The sequence below is a fragment of the Nyctibius grandis genome, chromosome 5 (genome assembly GCF_013368605.1).
Source record: "Nyctibius grandis isolate bNycGra1 chromosome 5, bNycGra1.pri, whole genome shotgun sequence".
Classification (NCBI taxonomy): domain Eukaryota; kingdom Metazoa; phylum Chordata; class Aves; order Nyctibiiformes; family Nyctibiidae; genus Nyctibius; species Nyctibius grandis.
In genome coordinates this window covers 32,626,929-32,645,836 of record NC_090662.1, presented here as the reverse complement: position 1 = coordinate 32,645,836, position 18,908 = coordinate 32,626,929, and the positions used below count along the sequence as shown (strand labels likewise).

At 39.1% G+C, this 18,908-nt stretch overlaps 1 protein-coding gene across 8 annotated transcripts in view; it reads right to left on the bottom strand.

The window, feature by feature from the left end:
• Positions 1–18,908, bottom strand: part of IMMP2L (inner mitochondrial membrane peptidase subunit 2) — a 525,164-nt gene that overhangs the window by 469,232 nt on the left and 37,024 nt on the right. The window contains exon 4 of one of the 8 annotated variants that reach the window (XM_068401513.1): positions 435–840. The exons of the other annotated variants lie outside the window; for them this stretch is intronic. Within the exon in view, the coding sequence (XP_068257614.1) occupies positions 807–840 (34 nt within the window). The 3' untranslated portion in view covers positions 435–806. Of the gene's footprint in view, positions 1–434; positions 841–18,908 lie in introns of those variants that run through there. 8 annotated transcript variants of the gene reach the window in all.

Below are 18,908 nucleotides of genomic sequence, written 5' to 3'. Positions count from 1 at the left end.
AACATGCATCCTACACAATCATTTGATTCTGTCTTCCCCATGTGCTAGAAAAAAAAAACATGCAACTAATTTATTTGAAGTTATAGAAAGAGTCCAGTGTTCTACTCACATTAAAACCAGCAAAGATCCTTACAGATACTGATTACTGGCTTTTAAGTAGAATAGACCACTGTTCTCAATTTAGAAAAACAAATGACACTAACCACACTATTACACTACATACTGGTCACCAGTTTTTCAAGTCTTCTTTATAGATTAAAACTTCATTTTAAATAAACTTATTTTCAGTTTGGCTTTTTGCCAGGTCATTTGCAGGCATCCAATTCAGAAAACATTGGTTTTAAAAATCTTCTGCTAAGACCTGGAAATTTAAGCAAAGATCTATGAAAAAAAAAAAACAACAAAAACAATCACAAGTATCTCCAAGACAAAGCAATAGTTATCCTCTATTTGACTTTACTGAGTTTAGGTTAATAACTTGTAACTTAGTCATCTACACAGGAAAGCTATTTTAATTGCACTATGAAAAATATTAAACTGCTGTATTATACCTGCAAGTCTAACTATAATAATATTAAATGAAATTTTTCTAACTCTGAACAAGAACATGAAGGTCAATAATGATCACGCAATTTTTCTTGATTCTCACAAGGAGCACTGTCTCTCACAATATTCTTGTATCCATGCCCAACGTTGCAGTCTGGATGGGTGAAAAATCAAACAGATTAAAAAAAAATGGTTGAATGATCAGGTTCATGGGTGGTACTCTGCCTGGGGGCCAGCAACAAGTGAAGTACTGCAGGTGTCTATCCCATCATGTTCAACTTCTTTATCAGTGACCTGGAGGTGACAGAGTGCATTCTCATCAACTTTGCAGATGACACCAAATCATGGGAATCCGTTGATATACTCACAGACAGGGAATCTAAAAATTCTGTCTCCAGTTTTGAGCTCCCAAGAAAAGGAAATACATTGATAATGTGGAGCATGTTCAGCAGAGGGCCACCAAGCTGGTCAGGGTCTGGTGCACTAGCCCTGCGAGGAGAAGCTAAGGAAACAAGCTTGCTCAGCCTGGAGAAAAGACGACTCCAGGTGGACTTGGCAGCATGCCAATACCTACAAGCTTATCAAGAAGATACAGCCAGGCTCCTCACACTGGTACATGGTGAGTGGAATAGAGACAGTGAGCATAATTGGAAACAATAGGTTCAGACTGGATACAAGGAGAAACTTTTTCCCAGTGAGGACAGACAGGAAGTGGAAGAGGCTGCCCAGAGAGGTTATAGAGTCTCCATCTTCAAAAGTCTTCAAGACCCAACTGGATAAAGCCCAGCAGAACCTGGTCTGACATCATAGCTGGCCCTGCTTTGAGCAAGACGTTGGACCTCCTGAAGGCCCCTTCCAACCTGAATTACCTTATGATCAAGGATGTGATCCTATGATCTATGTCTTCCAGTTTAGTGAAGATATAAAGACACAGATCCTTGCCTTAACAAAATGTCCAGCTTTTTTAGGTTTCTTATACATAGGGAGGCTTCTGCTCAGAGTATGGAGTGTTTTGAGTAATTACCACTAACTATAGTAAAAAGGATGGTCAAAGAAGTGGCTACTGCTCCCAGTTCTTTGCCTCGACTTCATCCCTAGTACAAGCCAAAGCTGTCTGCAGAATTGCTCTTTGCCTTCTACAGCTGAACAGGCTGTCGGAAATATATAGCAAGTAAGTCTCAAGGCATCATTCTCTAGACATAAAAGGCAGATCCATCCTTTTAAGCCAGTATCTCAAAAGAAGAAAGATAAAGAAGCCAGTCCAAAAAATTTGCACCTATGGGGAATTCATTCAGAGTAGGCATATCACCAAGAAAGCTGATAAAATTCTCATGTAAATTCACTGTGCAGTGTGAACAATACAAAGAAAGCATTTCCCTCCCTCCCTCTTCTTCCCTCAACTGCTGTTAGCTTTTAACCCATCATTAACCATGTAAACCAAAAAGATACATAAAACATCTTTAAAGTTTAGCATAAGTAGTTTATGATATCTTGACATGCTATGGTGCCATTGAAAGCTTCACATGCAGATAAAAGCTACGAAATCAAACTCAAAAAAAATTTGAATGATCTCTGACAAAAAAATGTAATATTAAAATGAAAGATGCATTATTAATATAACCTCTCACTGGAGAATGCCAGAAAGAATTCTACATATTCAAGGACACAATCATACAAATTAGAGCTGTGAATTGGAAAATGACTCAATGTACTATAACGTATTTATTCCTGTTGCTAAAAAATATATTCTATGTCACATATTACTCAGTGTTTTATCCTAGCCAGTTAAAAGTAGATTAACTGTTTTCTTAGTGTATTTCCTGTCACTAAGGTGAAGATTCCCAATTCTAGAGTCATGGCTCAACAGCATCACAGACAGCTTTCAGAAGGTCACAATCACTCTGCTATGTTAACTGAAAAAATTCCTACTGTCAGCAGAGAAGCATACCTACAGGAAAAAAATCTTGATATTGAAAAGATGAGAATGATATGCTGGCATACTGTTGTGCTTGTAGAAACTCCAAGCATTTTCACAGTAATCAATTTGCTAATTCTGGTAACTTCTGTATTAGTCCCAAATTTTAATTTTCAAGTGGACAAGATTATGTTAGAGGGTTTCTATAACGAAGGACGGACCAAAGACAGCAAATCTGCTTTCAGACTCATAAATCAAATATCACATTTCACAATTCTACAAAATAAAAATTACCATTTTTGTAAACTTCAGTGCACAAGGAATACAGAGCACTTGTTGACAAGCTATTAAGTGCAGCACTGCTACTGGGCAGTGTTATAATAAGTGAAAAGCCTATTTTATTGGTTAATTATCATCTCTTATCTACAGTGCTCTATTTTTGACTATTTGAAGGAAACAGAACACATGCCATATGTCAGCAGGATATAACAAATACCAGTACCATCCCATAGATCTTTCCAATCAAAAATCACTCACACAAGTAGCTCTGGATAGCTTATCTTCAGCTATTTCTCTTCCTGCATTTAGTGTCCCTATGTCTGGACTGAAAAAAGTTGTATCCATTATTAGTACTTTAACCCCCCTTTTTGGTTATGCAAAATACAACAATCAACCACAGTTGTGAAGTTTGGTGCCAGAAGTAAGGATACCAAACCCAATTTTCTCCCGAGAGTTAAACATGCAATGACAGTGAAAAATCTCTAGAAAGTCTGCCTATTTCCATCTATTAGAATTTAAATGCTAGAAAAACATCACCTGAGTCATGTTAAACTGTTTCTGTACTACAAATGCTTTACTTTCTAAAACACTGAATTTCCACATTTGTGCTGGAACATAATATAAGGCTGCAACTTACAACTCCCTAAGGGAATCATGTCAGCTGGCATTTTAAAAATTAATTCAGTGACCTACAATAATATAAGCTTCTTATGCACAATATTTGTCAGTAAGCAACATGGGAAGTTCAGAATTCATTTAGAGAGCTCAAGCTTTACAAAGGCAAGTAAAAATATTCTTGAACTGCTTCCTCTAACTTGGTAAGAGTCTTATGGTGAATGTCTGCAATGCAAGAATAAGGAAAAAATGAATATATGGAAGGGATCTGCATGCAGTATGGTTACTATTTAAAACAGGAAGGAAAATGGAAAAAGAATTCCTGGCAGTATATGCCCATCCGGCTACACTACTGACCTGGTAAGACACTCAGAGCTTGTGGAAATTTTGCAAATCTTCTGGAAACTATAGCATGGTAGGTCTTATACATGCTTGCACAGCTCATTTTTAGTCACTACAAAGAAAATTTGCAACCATAAGCAGGTCTTTGGGGACAGAAGGCCCCATCTAAAAAGGCTCAATATCTAATTATATCAGCACTCCCTCCTTCTGGTCTTAGATTTCACTGAAATGTCAGAGGCAGCGCTTCACTGAATGGCTTGCATAAATGAACAAAGCACAAAGAGTCGCCTATGGTTTCCCAGGGTTTGCTGTAGTAAGTCCAAGTTATCTTTAGAATAACGCTTTTAAAGTGATTCCCACTGTTTCATGAAACATGTTACACTGTGCACATGAGTTTGGTTTATCAATAATACAGAGTTAAAATGGGATGGAATATCAAAATTAGCATTTAGGTATAAATGTATATGAAAACTGAACATGTTCTAAGCAAGGATGAGATACTTATACAATTATAATGCATTCAAATATTGGAATATTCAATATAGTCAATATTTACGATGAAACCAAAACAGGAGACAGAAGCAGAGTAGTCACTACTGAAACCTTAAGGAAAAAATTACAACTTTTAAGTTCAAAATCCTGCTCATAAAGCTACTCTCAAACATTTAAATGACACAGGCAAAAAACAACTGAAACAAGAACCAATGAAAACATAATAGCTTACATCTGAACTACCTATGTAAAATGAAATACCTATAGAAGCAACCTGCAAGAAGTGATTATTATTCCATGAAAGGATAATACAGTACATATTGTCACTTTTCATATTTTGTCATAGAGCCTGAGGCAGCAAACAGTTCAGAAAGTGCTTCGTTTGCAATTGCCATCTGTCCTTCAGGGATAGTCTTCATTTCCAAACAGTACTAAAAATATTTGAAATGGTGGATAGGAATTATTTTCCACTCCTACACAGCATTTATTAACTCTCCCTACTTATCACTGGAAAATATAACACTTTCTTCCTCAAGGAGGTAAGTACAAAGCTTCCCCACTCAAATACTCTTCTCTACTTTTTTCCGGACTATACACGCATTTTTAAATCAAAGAGCCTTTGTCATCTCACACCATATCTCCGCATAACACCAGTTTTCATTTGGTCAAATAGATAACATCTGACTGATATTCTGAAAATTAAGATTCCCAGTACCATTAAAATATTTAATTGAACAGATTAGTTCAAATACAGCAGAATGGCCACCATCACAGATCAAAGAACTTAAAGAAAAATCTAATAATATAGTAAGACAAGAAGAATACAAAACGATTTATTTCCTACCTAAGATTAGCTTTTTTTTTAAAAAAAAAAAATGTTCTTTACATAATGCTCAGGTTCTGGCTATCCAGTCCTTTTCACTAATGGAGAGTTGTATTCTATCAGCCACACCTAAAGTTCCATCAGAATTACTGTCACTTTCTATAGAGTCACATCAACGTAAGCATCTTCAGAAACATGCATTGATCCTTCTTGAGCAACCAGCCGGGAAAATTAGGATATGGTCAGGTGCAGCATCTCCCTACATCGCAGACACTCAAATAGAGGGCTTGAACTTCAATAACACTTGCTATTTTAATACTTCTTCTGCTGCCCTCTTAAACAAACAAACATCACGGTACTACATAATACCAAACTGGAACTCTCACAAGGCTATGTGATCTTCATTACTGGAGACATTCAAAATGCCTGGTTAAGTCCCTGCACAACCTAGTCTAATATTAGCTCGCTTTTAAGCAGGTGTTTGGACTACAAAACTCCAAAGTTGTAAGTCTATAACTCCATGGTTAGGAACTAAACTATTTTAAGATTACCAAAGAAGTAAGGAAGCCAGACCTCTAAGAAGGAGACAGAGGGAAAAATAGTAGTGCAGGAATTAAAGGCCACTAACAAGTCAAAACTAGTGTTACGTGGATGAAAATCAGATAAGTATCTGACATCTGTATGTGAAAAGCTGAAATCCACCTGAAGTAAAAAATAAATCTCACTGATAACTACTTTTATATTTTTGCTGAAACTGCACCTACTGATAACCAGTTTCCAAACAGAGTCAGATTGGAAGTGCAAGCTCCGAATTGAAATTGCAATAATACTGAAACCCCCAAAAGAGACACTTTGGAAAGACTGCAAATGAAACTGCAAAAAGTGAAAGAATTCCTTGAAGAATCTTTTATTCATTTTAAACTAATAAGTCAGACTTATAATTAAGGCACCTGGCAGATTTCATTATAACAGATCAGATACTAATTCAGATCAGATATCCAAAGCTACAAGGTGGAGGGTGAAGGGCAAGGAACTAACAAAAGATATGACTTCACACTTGGAAAAGAGTGATATGTGATATAGTAGGCTGCAGAAATCACTGAGGACAAAAAGAAAATGTCCAAAAGAAAAATAACACAAACACAAATATACGTACTTTGGCTACAGAAGAAAATAAAAAATGGAAGAATACAAAGTAAAAACTTAGGAGAACCCTCACAAAGGAAATACTGCTAGAAATAGCATAAGACAAGAAGCATATGGGATTGTAGGGCCATACATTGCATTTGCAAAACAATGTACAACTGCAGGTAATGCAGCCAAGAGCTGCCAACTCAGAGTGGAGAAAAAAGTCACATACCAAGCATACAAGTGCATCAAAAAAACAGTAGATATAGCACTGCAAATCTGCTTAGAGGTGATGCCTGCAACATCCAACCTGGAAACACACACTTCTTAGAAATAAAAGAAGGCTCTTGTGAATTTAGAGCTGAATTTAGACAATCTCAGGTAAATGTTATTTCTGGTAAATGCTTTAAAAACATAACTAGAATCAAAGCATTGATACAGAAGGCAACTAAAATAAAGAGCTTAGAATAAGGAGTTAATGTTAAGGATCATATGACTCCAAACTACAGTGGCTAAACCAGAATTTGATAAGCTTATTTTTTTTTTTTTTTACTGTCACGATGAACAAAGATAATACAATCTTTTAGAAATTCTAAGGCTTTAAATCTTGCTCAGGAAATACTAGTACAGAAAAAACAGAAAAGTAAAAAATTGTGTTGATAAATCAAGATTCTACTGACCCTTTATTTTTAAAAACACGTTTTCTCAAAACTAGCATTATACCCTTCTACTACTTCTACTCTCTGGAGGAGAAGGGTAAATTGGGATGAAATGCATCAAGATCAAGACTACATCCACAGCCCTGCCCTCATCTACTAAGGCGGGTCACTTTGTCATAGAAGGAGATCAGGCTGGTCAAGCAGGACCTGCCTTTCATGAATCCATGTTGGCTGGCCCCGATGCCCCCCGATTGTCCTGCATGTGCCATGTAATGGCACTCAGAATAATCACGGAACCAGGCAAGGTGATGGAACAGATCATCCTGAGTGCCACAAAGAGAAGAGGGGAAAAAAGAGAGAAAAAGAGAGTGCACGAGGGAAAGCAGGGGGAAGGGGAGACTGAGGGTTTTTTTTAAATTCTGAACCAGGATATAATTCCAAATATAAATTAAGGCAAAATAACACAGCAAATTTTTCCTTATTCTGCCAGCAGAGGTAGTTTCTTTCCTCGTTCATTTGTTATATCAGTATCATGAAAATGCTAAAACAGTGGTGCTTTTCACAGGGTGGAAGTGAAATTAAGCAGACTTGCTTAGCAGCTTAACTGCTGATTAGAAAAAAAACTGCTTCAGTTCGTAAAAGATTTTGCTCTGCGTCTTAGTGAATCAGCCTTATTCCAAATTTCACGAAGACCCTTGCTGGCACATAGCTGATAAGCAATCACCACTTAATTTTTTTTTCCATAAAGCATTTTTTTTGTTAGGGTACTTAAGAGCACATGAGATCGCTAACTCATGCAATATTCACCTCACTGCTTAACACAAGCTAAAAACAAGCTAGAAGTATATTTTGATAGTACGGTATTTTGTCAGAATAGAGATGTAGCCACAGCAGTCAAAGATATGTTAGCAGAAATGTTTCTGCCAATCGAAATTCAAATGGTAAAAGATTATAGATACTGTTTTCATTCAGAAGGTATCTTTCCATATCTACATGCAGATCTATAATTATAAAAAGCCTTTTTTTGCAAATGCAATATTTACAACATATATCTGCTTTCATATATAGGTTCCAGTTTCCATTTATTATGCTTTAAACAAAAATGTGTCTTATTTAGCAGCAAATCAATTCTCACCCTTAATTCTATCAGAGTATGAGTTGTCTGCCTAGAAAACAATATATCAACTGTAAATTTATGGCTCAGTATGGACACCAGCCCACAGCTAAAAATTTGCAGATCTATATAACCAAGCACATTAAACAGTCCTCCTGGGTAACGTATAACCAGAAGTAACTATCATAATTCAGCACACAGTATGGGAAGAGCTATTACAACCACGTCTGTTCACCTTTTGTGGTCCAATCCATTTTCAAAAGAAGCTGTGCATATTGTCAACATAATGAATGAAATCACAAGACTCCTCATAAATTTTAAATGTCCTAAGGGGTTTCTTCACCTTCATGTGAAATCTGAGTACTGTATGCTTAAAATGGTGTTGGTGGGGTTTTTTTTAAATTAAATTATGCATTTTGATGAATGTGCCCTTTTATTGGCTACATCAGCATTCTGTAAAATGCTTGAAAGTGAAAACATTCAGCAATATTATAGTTGTGTTTTCTTAGTCCTGTTTTACTGCATAATCCCTTCAAATTGTACCAGTCTTCATTACAGTAGCAGCTCTTCCCATGTATCTTCCATCATGCCTTAGAGATTCTATTATTTATTTTAGTATGAAGAACACTATAAAAAGAAAATATTTTTTAAATGCACTATGAAATTCCTTAAGGAAGGGTTCTCATATCATTCTAAGAAAATAATCTCTGAATTCTAGTAATAGAGAAAAAGCATCACGTCATTGTAAATACAGGATAAGAATGCCATATGCCTTCTGTTCTGTCAAAGGTAGTAACACAGAATATATTTTATTCTTTGCAAAGCAAATGTTCCTTGCGCTTTACATATTTATAAACATTAATGAGGTCACCCCTCAGTCTCCTCTTCTCTAAGCTAAAGAGACCCAGCTCCCTCAGCCTCTCCTCATAAGGGAGATGTTCCACTCCCTTAATCATCTTCGTGGCTCTGCGCTGGACTCTCTCTAGCAGTTCCCTGTCCTTCTTGAACTGAGGGGCCCAGAACTGGACACAATATTCCAGATGCGGCCTCACCAGGGCAGAGTAGAGGGGGAGGAGAACCTCTCTTGACCTGCTAACCACACCCCTTCTAATACACCCCAGGATGCCATTGGCCTTCTTGGCCACAAGGGCACACTGCTGGCTCATGGTCATCCTGCTGTCCACTAGGACCCCCAGGTCCCTTTCCCCTACGCTGCTCTCCAACAGGTCTGTCCCCAACTTGTACTCATACATGGGGTTGTTCTTGCCCAGATGCAGGACTCTACACTTGCCCTTGTTATATTTCATTAAATTTCTCCCCGCCCAACTCTCCAGCCTGTCTAGGTCTCTCTGAACGGCAGCACAGCCTTCCAGTGTGTCAGCCACTCCTCCCAGTTTTGTGTCATCAGCGAACTTGCTGACAGTGCACTCTATTCCCTCATCCAAGTCATTAATGAATATATTGAATAGTATGGTCCCAGTACCGACCCTTGAGGGACTCCACTAGATACAGGCCTCCAACTGGACTCTGTCCCATTGACCACCACTCTCTGGCTTCCTTCCTTCAGCCCGTTCGCAATCCACCTCACTATCCAATCATCCAGACCACACTTCCTCAGTTTAGCTGCGAGGATGCTGTCAGAAACTGTGTCAAACGCTTTACTGAAATCAAGATAGACCACATCCACTGCTTTACCATCATCCATCCACCGTGTTATGTCCTCATAAAAGGCTATCAAGTTGGTTAAGCATGACTTCCCCTTGGTGAAGCCATGCTGAGTGCCCCTAATGATCCCCCTATCCTTGATGTGCCTAGAGACAGCACCAAGGACAAGTTGTTCCATCACCTTTCCGGGGATGGAGGTGAGGCTGACCGGTCTATAGTTACCCGGGTCCTCCTTCTTGCCCTTTTTGAAGACTGGAGTGACATTTGCTTTCCTCCAGTCCTCAGGCACCTCTCCCGTTGCCCACGACTTAGCAAAGATGATGGAGAGTGGCCTAGCAATGACTTCTGCCAGCTCCCTCAGCACCCGCGGGTGCATCCCATCAGGGCCCATGGATTTATGGATGTCCAGGTTGCTTAATTGGTCCCTGACCAAGTCCTCGTCAACCAAGACAGACTCCTTCTCTACCCTGACTTCCTCTGGGGCCTCAGGGGTCTGGGGCTCCTCAGGACAGCCTCCAGCAGTATAGACAGAGGCAAAGAAGGCATTCAGTAACTCCGCCTTCTTTTTATCCTCTGTCTCCAGGGCACCCACCTCATTCATCAGTGGGCCTACATTGCCTCTAGTGTTGGCTTTACCTGCAATGTATTTGAAGAAGCCCTTTCTGTTGTCCTTGACCTTTCTTGCAAGGTTTAATTCCAAGGAGGCCTTAGCTTTCCTAGTTGCCTCCCTACATCCTCTGACAACAGACTTATATTCCTCCCAAGTGGCCAGCCCCTCCTTCCATGATCTGTACACTCTCTTCTTCCACTTGAGTTTGCCCAGCAGTTCCCTGTTTAACCATGCAGGTCTCCTGGTACCCTTTCTTGACTTCCTACCTGTTGGGATGCTCTGATCTTGAGCTCGGAAGAAGCAGTCCTTGAATGCTAACCAACTGTCTTGGGCCCCCTTACCTTCTAGTACCCTGTCCCATGGGATTTCCCCTAGCAATTGCTTGAAAAGGCCAAAGTTGGCCCTAGTGAAATCCAGGTTGTGATTCTGCTAGCTATTCTGTTCCTGCCACATGAGATCCTGAACTCCACCATCTCATGTTCACTACAACCAAGGCTGCCCTCAACCTTTACCTCTTCAGCCAGACCCTCCTTGTTAGTGAGAACGAGATCCAGCAATGCTCCCGTCCTAGTTGGCTCATCCACCATTTGCATCAGAAAGTTATCATCAATGCACTGGAGGAACCTCCTGGACTGAGGATGGCTGGCTGAGTAGGCCTCCCAGCAAATATCAGGGTAGTTGAAATCCCCCATGACAACCAGGGCCTGTAATTGTGAGACTGCTCTCAGCTGCCCATAGAAGCCTCATCAACCTCCTCATCCTGATCTGGTGGCCTGTAATAGACACCCACAACAGTATCACCCCTGCCAGCTTGCTCCTTAATTCGTACCCACAAACTCTCAGCTCGCTCCTGATCTGCCCCTGGACAGGACTCAATACATTCTAGCTGCTCACTCACATAAAGAGCAACTCCACCACCTCTCCTTAGTGGCCTGTCTTTCCTGAATAGGACATAGCCATCCATGACCACGTTCCAGTCATGCGAGTTGTCCCACCAAGTCTCTGTAATTGCCACTAGATCATAACCCCCCAACCGAACACGGATTTCTTAGTAAAACAAAATCTTTGTTCCTGTTGTACAGCAGCCTTCAATATTGTGATGACATTCTTTCCTCAGTAGAAGGAAAATATTTGAGAGGCTGTGAATTTCTAAAGTTAAACCAGTAACTGCAAAAAAGGAATCCACTGTGTGACGAAAAGTACAAAAACAGATTTACTTAAGTTTAAAGACTACCATTTTCTTCACCTTGCTCCTCTCCCTGAACCATTACTGTTTCCACTAATTTTAACACACAGCAGAAAGGTATCACAGCAGGATTTTGTAAACAACAAATAAAAGTATTAGATACATTACGAATCATTAGTATGAGAAACAAAAAAAAGGCAGCACAGGTGTGGAGTTCTTTGAGTTCTTTGTTCTGCCATTTGGGGAAAAGTATTTTTTGTATGATTCTTAATAAACTTTGAAGTTTGATAGCAGTATTTGAAACCATCATAAAAAAACCTACATAAAACCAATACATCTGGCTACAGGCAGATTTCTCACTATAACACAGCAGTGAACTTTAATTTTGAAAGCACATGAACCTTTCTCCTGCTTTCTTATTTTGCATTGATTTCACAATGACGGTCCACACAGGTACAAGTTAGGAATATAAAAAAATGGCAGAAGTAACTAAAAATCAAATAAAAATACCTCATCCTAAGAGCACCATCACTAAATAATCGTGGATATGAAGAAAAATTATCATGACATTCATTTTCCTCTTCCAGAACTACTTCTTCAAATACATATTGACATCACTAAGATATAAATTAATACTAGATACAAACCACGCAGCTTGGAGCTAACAATAATGGAAGACACAATGTTAATGTCAGAACTCAACATCTGGTCGATGGATACCTTCCTACAGGACATGAAGTATATAAACTGGAGATCATCTTTGAGTATTTCTCATTTTGCTACAATATCTATTCAAAGGAAGATTAAGTTTGAGCAAGAAATACACATTCTTCATATAACTAGCAACTTCTTATGTTTCAGAAAAGTGAATCTGGAGAGATTCTTCTATTCTAACGGATATGCTGAAGACTGTGCTCAGACTCTCATACATCCCAGCATGGATTCTACATAAAGACCTACCGAGATATGCAACACTAGCACAATTTCAGCTAAATCTGAAATCTAAATTCGAAACCTAACACTCAGATGCATGGATTTGTGATATTCCCTGGATGAAGAACAAAAAGTACCTGATTAATTTTTGCAGTTTGTTGCCACGGGAAGTTGTAGAGAGAGGTAACGTTAGCAGTGTATGAATCAGCTGTCCCTGAATTTGTTTAGTTTTAAAAAGATGCTGGACAGATTCACGGACTATATTAATGGAAACAAGCATATCCAATGGCTGTTAATGCTGAGGACTACAAGGGGAATTGACCACAGATGGGGAAACCACATGACACTTGCCACCTCCTTTTGCCAGTTTTAGAAACAGATGCTGGAGTAAATGTTTTCTTTGTCAGAGGTTTCCAATAAGTAGCCTTAGATTTCCTTGGACTTATAACCTCGACATTCCAATTTCTGTCTGTCATCTTATTTTTGCAATTGCTGTGCCAGAAAATTAATTTATAAATCTGTGCTTTAAAAGACCTCCCAGCTACCCTTCTACCACAGCCCTCACCAACGGACTTCAAGATTTACTTTGGCTCACAATAAGTTGGGGCTAGGCCAGCTTTCACATATTTGTTTCTACTTGAAGGTATTGATCCTTTTAAACCTTCCATGCTTAACAAGAATTAAATTATTTTGTTTTAAAGTGTTATGAATTTTGACTTTAATTTTATAATTTCATTCTAGTGAAGAATAAAATGAAACACAAACTCTTTTCTACATGATGAATGCTCTTTCTTAGTAACGTTGTTTTTTCAAGTAAAATCTCTGTCAGGTAGTTCTACAATGCATACAATACAATGTCACTACAACCATTTAGCATATTTAATGGAACACAAGCCTTATGTAACACTGATGTCTCCATAAATTTGTATCAGTAATTTCACGAAGATTTTTCAACTTTCTTGCATCAATTGGCATGTAATTTATCATTCCTTGTGCTCACTTCACAGGTCTATACTGCTCTTTCCAATAGCCTACTCTATTCAAATGTCCAAAAGCTTTAGCTTAAAAATCTCAGAGATTATCATTGCCTGTTATTTTCAGTAAAACTTATCAAACAGGAAAGATTTATAATACAGTGCTTAGTAGATTTACAACCAGGTTGGTTATTACTGGGGACAGATGGCCTGAGAAAGGAAAGGAACAGGAAGAAACCAGGAAAGAAGACAAAACGAGAAGACATTACCTGCTCTAACAGATCCAGAGATTATCCTAATAACTTCACTCAGTTCTGAAACTGTTCCATACACCATGTTAAATGTAGGTATCAATAAAAGAACTAATCAATAAATGAACTACTGACTACAGTCAACACTGTCAATGAAGCCTGGATTTTGATGTCCCACTTCTTAATATGTCTGTTTCAGCAGAGCTGAATCGCTCTCTGTTATATTAATACACCCAGTGTTAATGCAGTATGCTATTATTCAAAGATGGAGTCTGGGATTGGACAGTGGCTGAAGCCCCTGTACAAAACACTGTACGCTGTTTCAAACTGCATTAGCTTAAACAATAAATAATAACTAAATAAGTATATAGTTAAATATATATGTATTCAAATGAAAATATTTTTTCAATTCATCACCTGTGTGAGAACTTCAGCATTCTCTTAAAACCTCCATCATAAAATACTGCTTGAAAATCCTCTTAGATCAATGTGGTGAGAATCTAATTAAATCAAGTTACTGAACTGTATTCATAAACAGTGGTTTTAATTCTGTCAACTTAGTATCACTAATGCCATCCATAAATTTTGTCGTGTTTACAAAGAAACCATGAAAAAGTCACAGTTTCACTACATAATAAGTTATGCTCTCGTGTGATTTTAATGGGCTCTGTTAGGGTAACAGCAGCCAGCCAATTTAAAATTTTCAGGCTTCATTTTGTCAGCATCTGTGATCTAAGGGTTTATTCATTAAATTATGGCCTTTTTTTCTTCTGTGTGGTTTAAGACACAGAGAGAAAGGAAGGGAAAAAAAGAAAATAAAGAAAATATTCACGTAAATACAAGAACAGTAAGGAAGACTCCCAATATTATTTAATTACCTGCAAGTATCACAGAATCACAGAATGACAGAATGTTAGGGATTGGAAGGGACCTCGAAAGATCATCTAGTCCAATCCCCCTGCCGGAGCAGGATTACCTAGACCATATCACACAGGAACGCGTCCAGGCGGGTTTTGAATGTCTCCAGAGAAGGAGACTCCACAACCTCTCTGGGCAGCCTGTTCCAGTGTTCGGTCACCCTCACCGTAAAGAAGTTTTTCCTCGTATTTATGTGGAACCTCCTGTGTTCCAGCTTGCACCCATTGCCCCTTGTCCTGTCAAGTGATGTCACTGAGAAGAGCCTGGCTCCATCCTCATGACACTTGCCCTTTACATATTTAAAAACATTAATGAGGTCACCCCTCAGTCTCCTCTTCTCTAAGCTAAAGAGACCCAGCTCCCTCAGCCTCTCCTCATAAGGGAGATGTTCCACTCCCTTAATCATCTTCGTGGCTCTGCGCTGGACTCTCTCTAGCAGTTCCCTGTCCTTCTTGAACTGAGAGACCCAGAACTGGACACAATATTCCAGATGCGGCCTCACCAGGGCAGAGTAGAGGGGGAGGAGAACCTCTCTTGACCTGCTAACCACACCCCTTCTAATACACCCCAGGATGCCATTGGCCTTCTTGGCCACAAGGGCACACTGCTGGCTCATGGTCATCCTGCTGTCCACTAGGACCCCCAGGTCCCTTTCCCCTACGCTACTCTCCAACAGGTCTGTCCCCAACTTGTACTCATACATGGGGTTGTTCTTGCCCAGATGCAGGACTCTACACTTGCCCTTGTTATATTTCATTAAATTTCTCCCCGCCCAACTCTCCAGCCTGTCCAGGTCTCTCTGAATGGCTGCGCAGCCTTCCGGTGTGTCAGCCACTCCTCCCAGTTTTGTGTCATCAGCGAACTTGCTGACAGCGCACTCTATTCCCTCATCCAAGTCATTAATGAATATATTGAATAGAACTGGTCCCAGTACCGACCCTTGAGGGACTCCACTAGATACAGGCCTCCAACTGGACTCTGTCCCATTGACCACCACTCTCTGGCTTCTTTCCTTCAGCCAGTCCACAATCCACCTCGCTACCCGATCATCCAGACCACACTTCCTCAGTTTAGCTGCAAGGATGCTGTGGGAGACCATGTCAAATGCTTTACTGAAATCGAGATAGACCACATCCACTGCTTTACCATCATCTATCCACTGGGTTATGTCCTCATAAAAGGCTATCAAGTTGGTTAAGCATGACTTCCCCTTGGTGAAGCCATGTTGACTGCCCCTAATGATCCCCCTATCCTTGATGTGCCTAGAGACAGCACCAAGGACAAGTTGTTCCATCACCTTTCCGGGGATGGAGGTGAGGCTGACCGGTCTATAGTTACCCGGGTCCTCCTTCTTGCCCTTTTTGAAGACTGGAGTGACATTCGCTTTCCTCCAGTCCTCAGGCACCTCTCCCGTTGCCCACGACTTAGCAAAGATGATGGAGAGTGGCCTAGCAATGACTTCCGCCAGCTCCCTCAGCACCCGCGGGTGCATCCCATCAGGGCCCATGGATTTATGGATGTCCAGGTTGCTTAATTGGTCCCTGACCAAGTCCTCATCAACCAAGACAGACTCCTTCTCTACCCTGACTTCCTCTGGGGCCTCAGGGGTCTGGGGCTCCTCAGGACAGCCTCCAGCAGTATAGACAGAGGCAAAGAAGGCATTCAGTAACTCTGCCTTTTCTTATCCTCTATCTCCAGGGCACCCACCTCATTCATCAGTGGGCCTACATCACCTCTAAGGGTTCGTTTTACCTGCAATGTATTTGAAGAAGCCCTTTCTGTTGTCCTTGACCTTTCTTGCAAGGTTTAATTCCAAGGAGGCTTTAGCTTTCCTAGTTGCCTCCCTACATCCTCTGACAACAGACTTATATTCCTCCCAAGTGGCCAGCCCCTCCTTCCATGATCTGTACACCCTCTTCTTCCACTTGAATTTGCCAAGCAAGTATAACACATTAACAGATGCTTTATCACAACAGGATGAAAATTTGACTGTAACATTGAAGACCCTTGTTGGTCAGCTATTTTAATCTCACAAAAGGAGGCTCCAAGATAGGTACAGTGAAGAGTAAGAGATGTCACCCTGAAATTTAAGATGTAACATGGAAAACATTTTTTCTGCACATAAGTAAATTGCAGGTAAATAATACTTAAAATTGTACAGTGAAACAAATTACTATTGTCACCTTTTAGTATTTGGTCACCTAGTTTAGGGACAGCAGTGGAAAATTTATATAGAAATATGCTTTTAATCTAAATTAAAATCCATGGCATTTATTTCGCCCATCATTTAAAATAAAATGTCTAAGGATAATTGATAAAAACTCATTTCTGGAAGTGCTCATTTTTCTCCGTTGACTACAGAGAAATTCTGGTGAGTAGGCTTGATTTATGATATCTAACTATTAAAATAATAGAGATAATTGGAGTAAGTTTAGCGCAGAAATTCCCCTTGGGGCAACAAAGAAATCTAAGTGGAGTTTCTTGAACAACGATGCTCTTTTCCAAAATCAGCATCCTTGGGTATGACAAAATATAAATAAGCATAAAATAATAGTCTAGAGGCTTCATCCTTAAGGATTCATTAGAGGCTCTTCAAATGAAAAAAAAAAAACAAGCCAAAAGATGCTACGAAGAGAGGAAATAGATTTTCTTGCTGGCCAAACTTTTAACAGATGAACTAGCCTGTTGCAAACACTGAACAAGTATTCATGCAACCTGTTTGTTTAAGGAAGTCTGCAATGATAAAATAAAACAAAACAAAACCAAATCAGAAGTAAAATGAAGATGCCACAACTCCTTCTCTAGAATCTCTGCTGAATGGAGACTCCACCAAAATGCAGCTAAGACCAACAAGAACAGCACAATCTCATGAGGTGTCCATCATGTAACATTGTTCTCCATCACAGGCCTGTTCTCATCTTCCTTGTTTTCTCTCTGATGTTTCTGTCTGTGTTAGGACTAGTTGAAAGTGGCATGACTGACTTTCCAAGATTTACACACTGAAATGGAGTGGGGGTTGAAAAGCAGTTCATCATCCAGTAGCACACCATCTGTGGCTTGGGTAGAACCTTCGATACAGATACAATCTGAGCACCAAAACCATTAACTGGAGACAAACCTAAATATGTCTTTCCTTAACATTCCTCTATATAAATCTCATAATCACATTGTTTGCAGTGCTACAAATTTCCTTCAGCTTATTAGTATCCTCCTGAATATAACAATCCAAAGACAGCCAGAAAACAACTTTAGAAAGGGATTAGATTTAGAAAGACTGTATTTACAGTCATTTGCCTGTAAATACACAAATCAAAATGATTTTTTTTTAAAAACACGCCCTAAATTGAAAAAACCTTCACATCTATTTCCTGTTCATCACTAAGACACTCAATAATCCCCCTATCCGACTAGAAGCTTACCATCCTATGGGGAGAACCTTCAGCTGCTGCACACACACTCTATACACTCCGATGAACAGGGATTTTGTCTTCAAATACAACACTGTGTCACTCTAGGATATAAAAATTTTATATAGAACATAGACCATAAACACATCTATAAATCAACACATTAAAAGAATGTAAATACCATTTTTTAATCTTTGATTTTTTTTTATAAACTGTAAAATGAATACATTTAACATTTTCCCTTTCACTATTTTTTAAGTCTTCTGATTGTCTGAACTGGTTTAAAATATATATTGGATTTTGTCCCTAAGGAGAAAAAGTTGAGAGTAATCTTCTGGTCTGTGGGTTTGAAGAGCAAGAAGGAGATTACAGTCCCTCTTCTCACAGGTAGAATGAACCTCCAAGGAATTACAACAACAGGGATTCCAAATCCTTTCACAGTCTGGGTTCTCAGTAGCACCAACCATTGCTTTTGTTCAGGTCACCCAAGGAAAGGAGAAAGTGACTGACTTTCATGAAGAGCATACACATTTAAGAACTTTTGCAATGAGTGTGAGTGATATGCTGCAGTCATTCTGCTACTGCATGCCAACTGTTTCAAAGTATGACCTCTGTGTGTCCATAATTAGTATTTCCCAAATAGATTATGTAATCTGAAATTAGTCTACAAATATTACACACATATAATATGTATTACTAAATTATTATGCAAGCCTCTTATTTGCCCGCAGGTATATCATACATACTTTTTAAAAATTATAATCTCACTAGTTTACATTCGTTAATAATTTTGCTATTACAGTTCACTAATTCCTAGTGTGGCTAATTTTCTTCCTAAATTAAAGATCATTTTAAATATCAGCTATTCATACTAGTCTACATTTGTTCACCTTTTGTACTTGGATCAAACTTCCATAGCAATCTCTGAAATCGGTTTATTCATATGGGAGACCTATAAGGAATATATGAATACAGGACTCATAAACCTGTCCTGTTCGGTTCAAACTGCATGTTCAAAAATAAAGTTCTTCATGAGATAACATTAAAAATT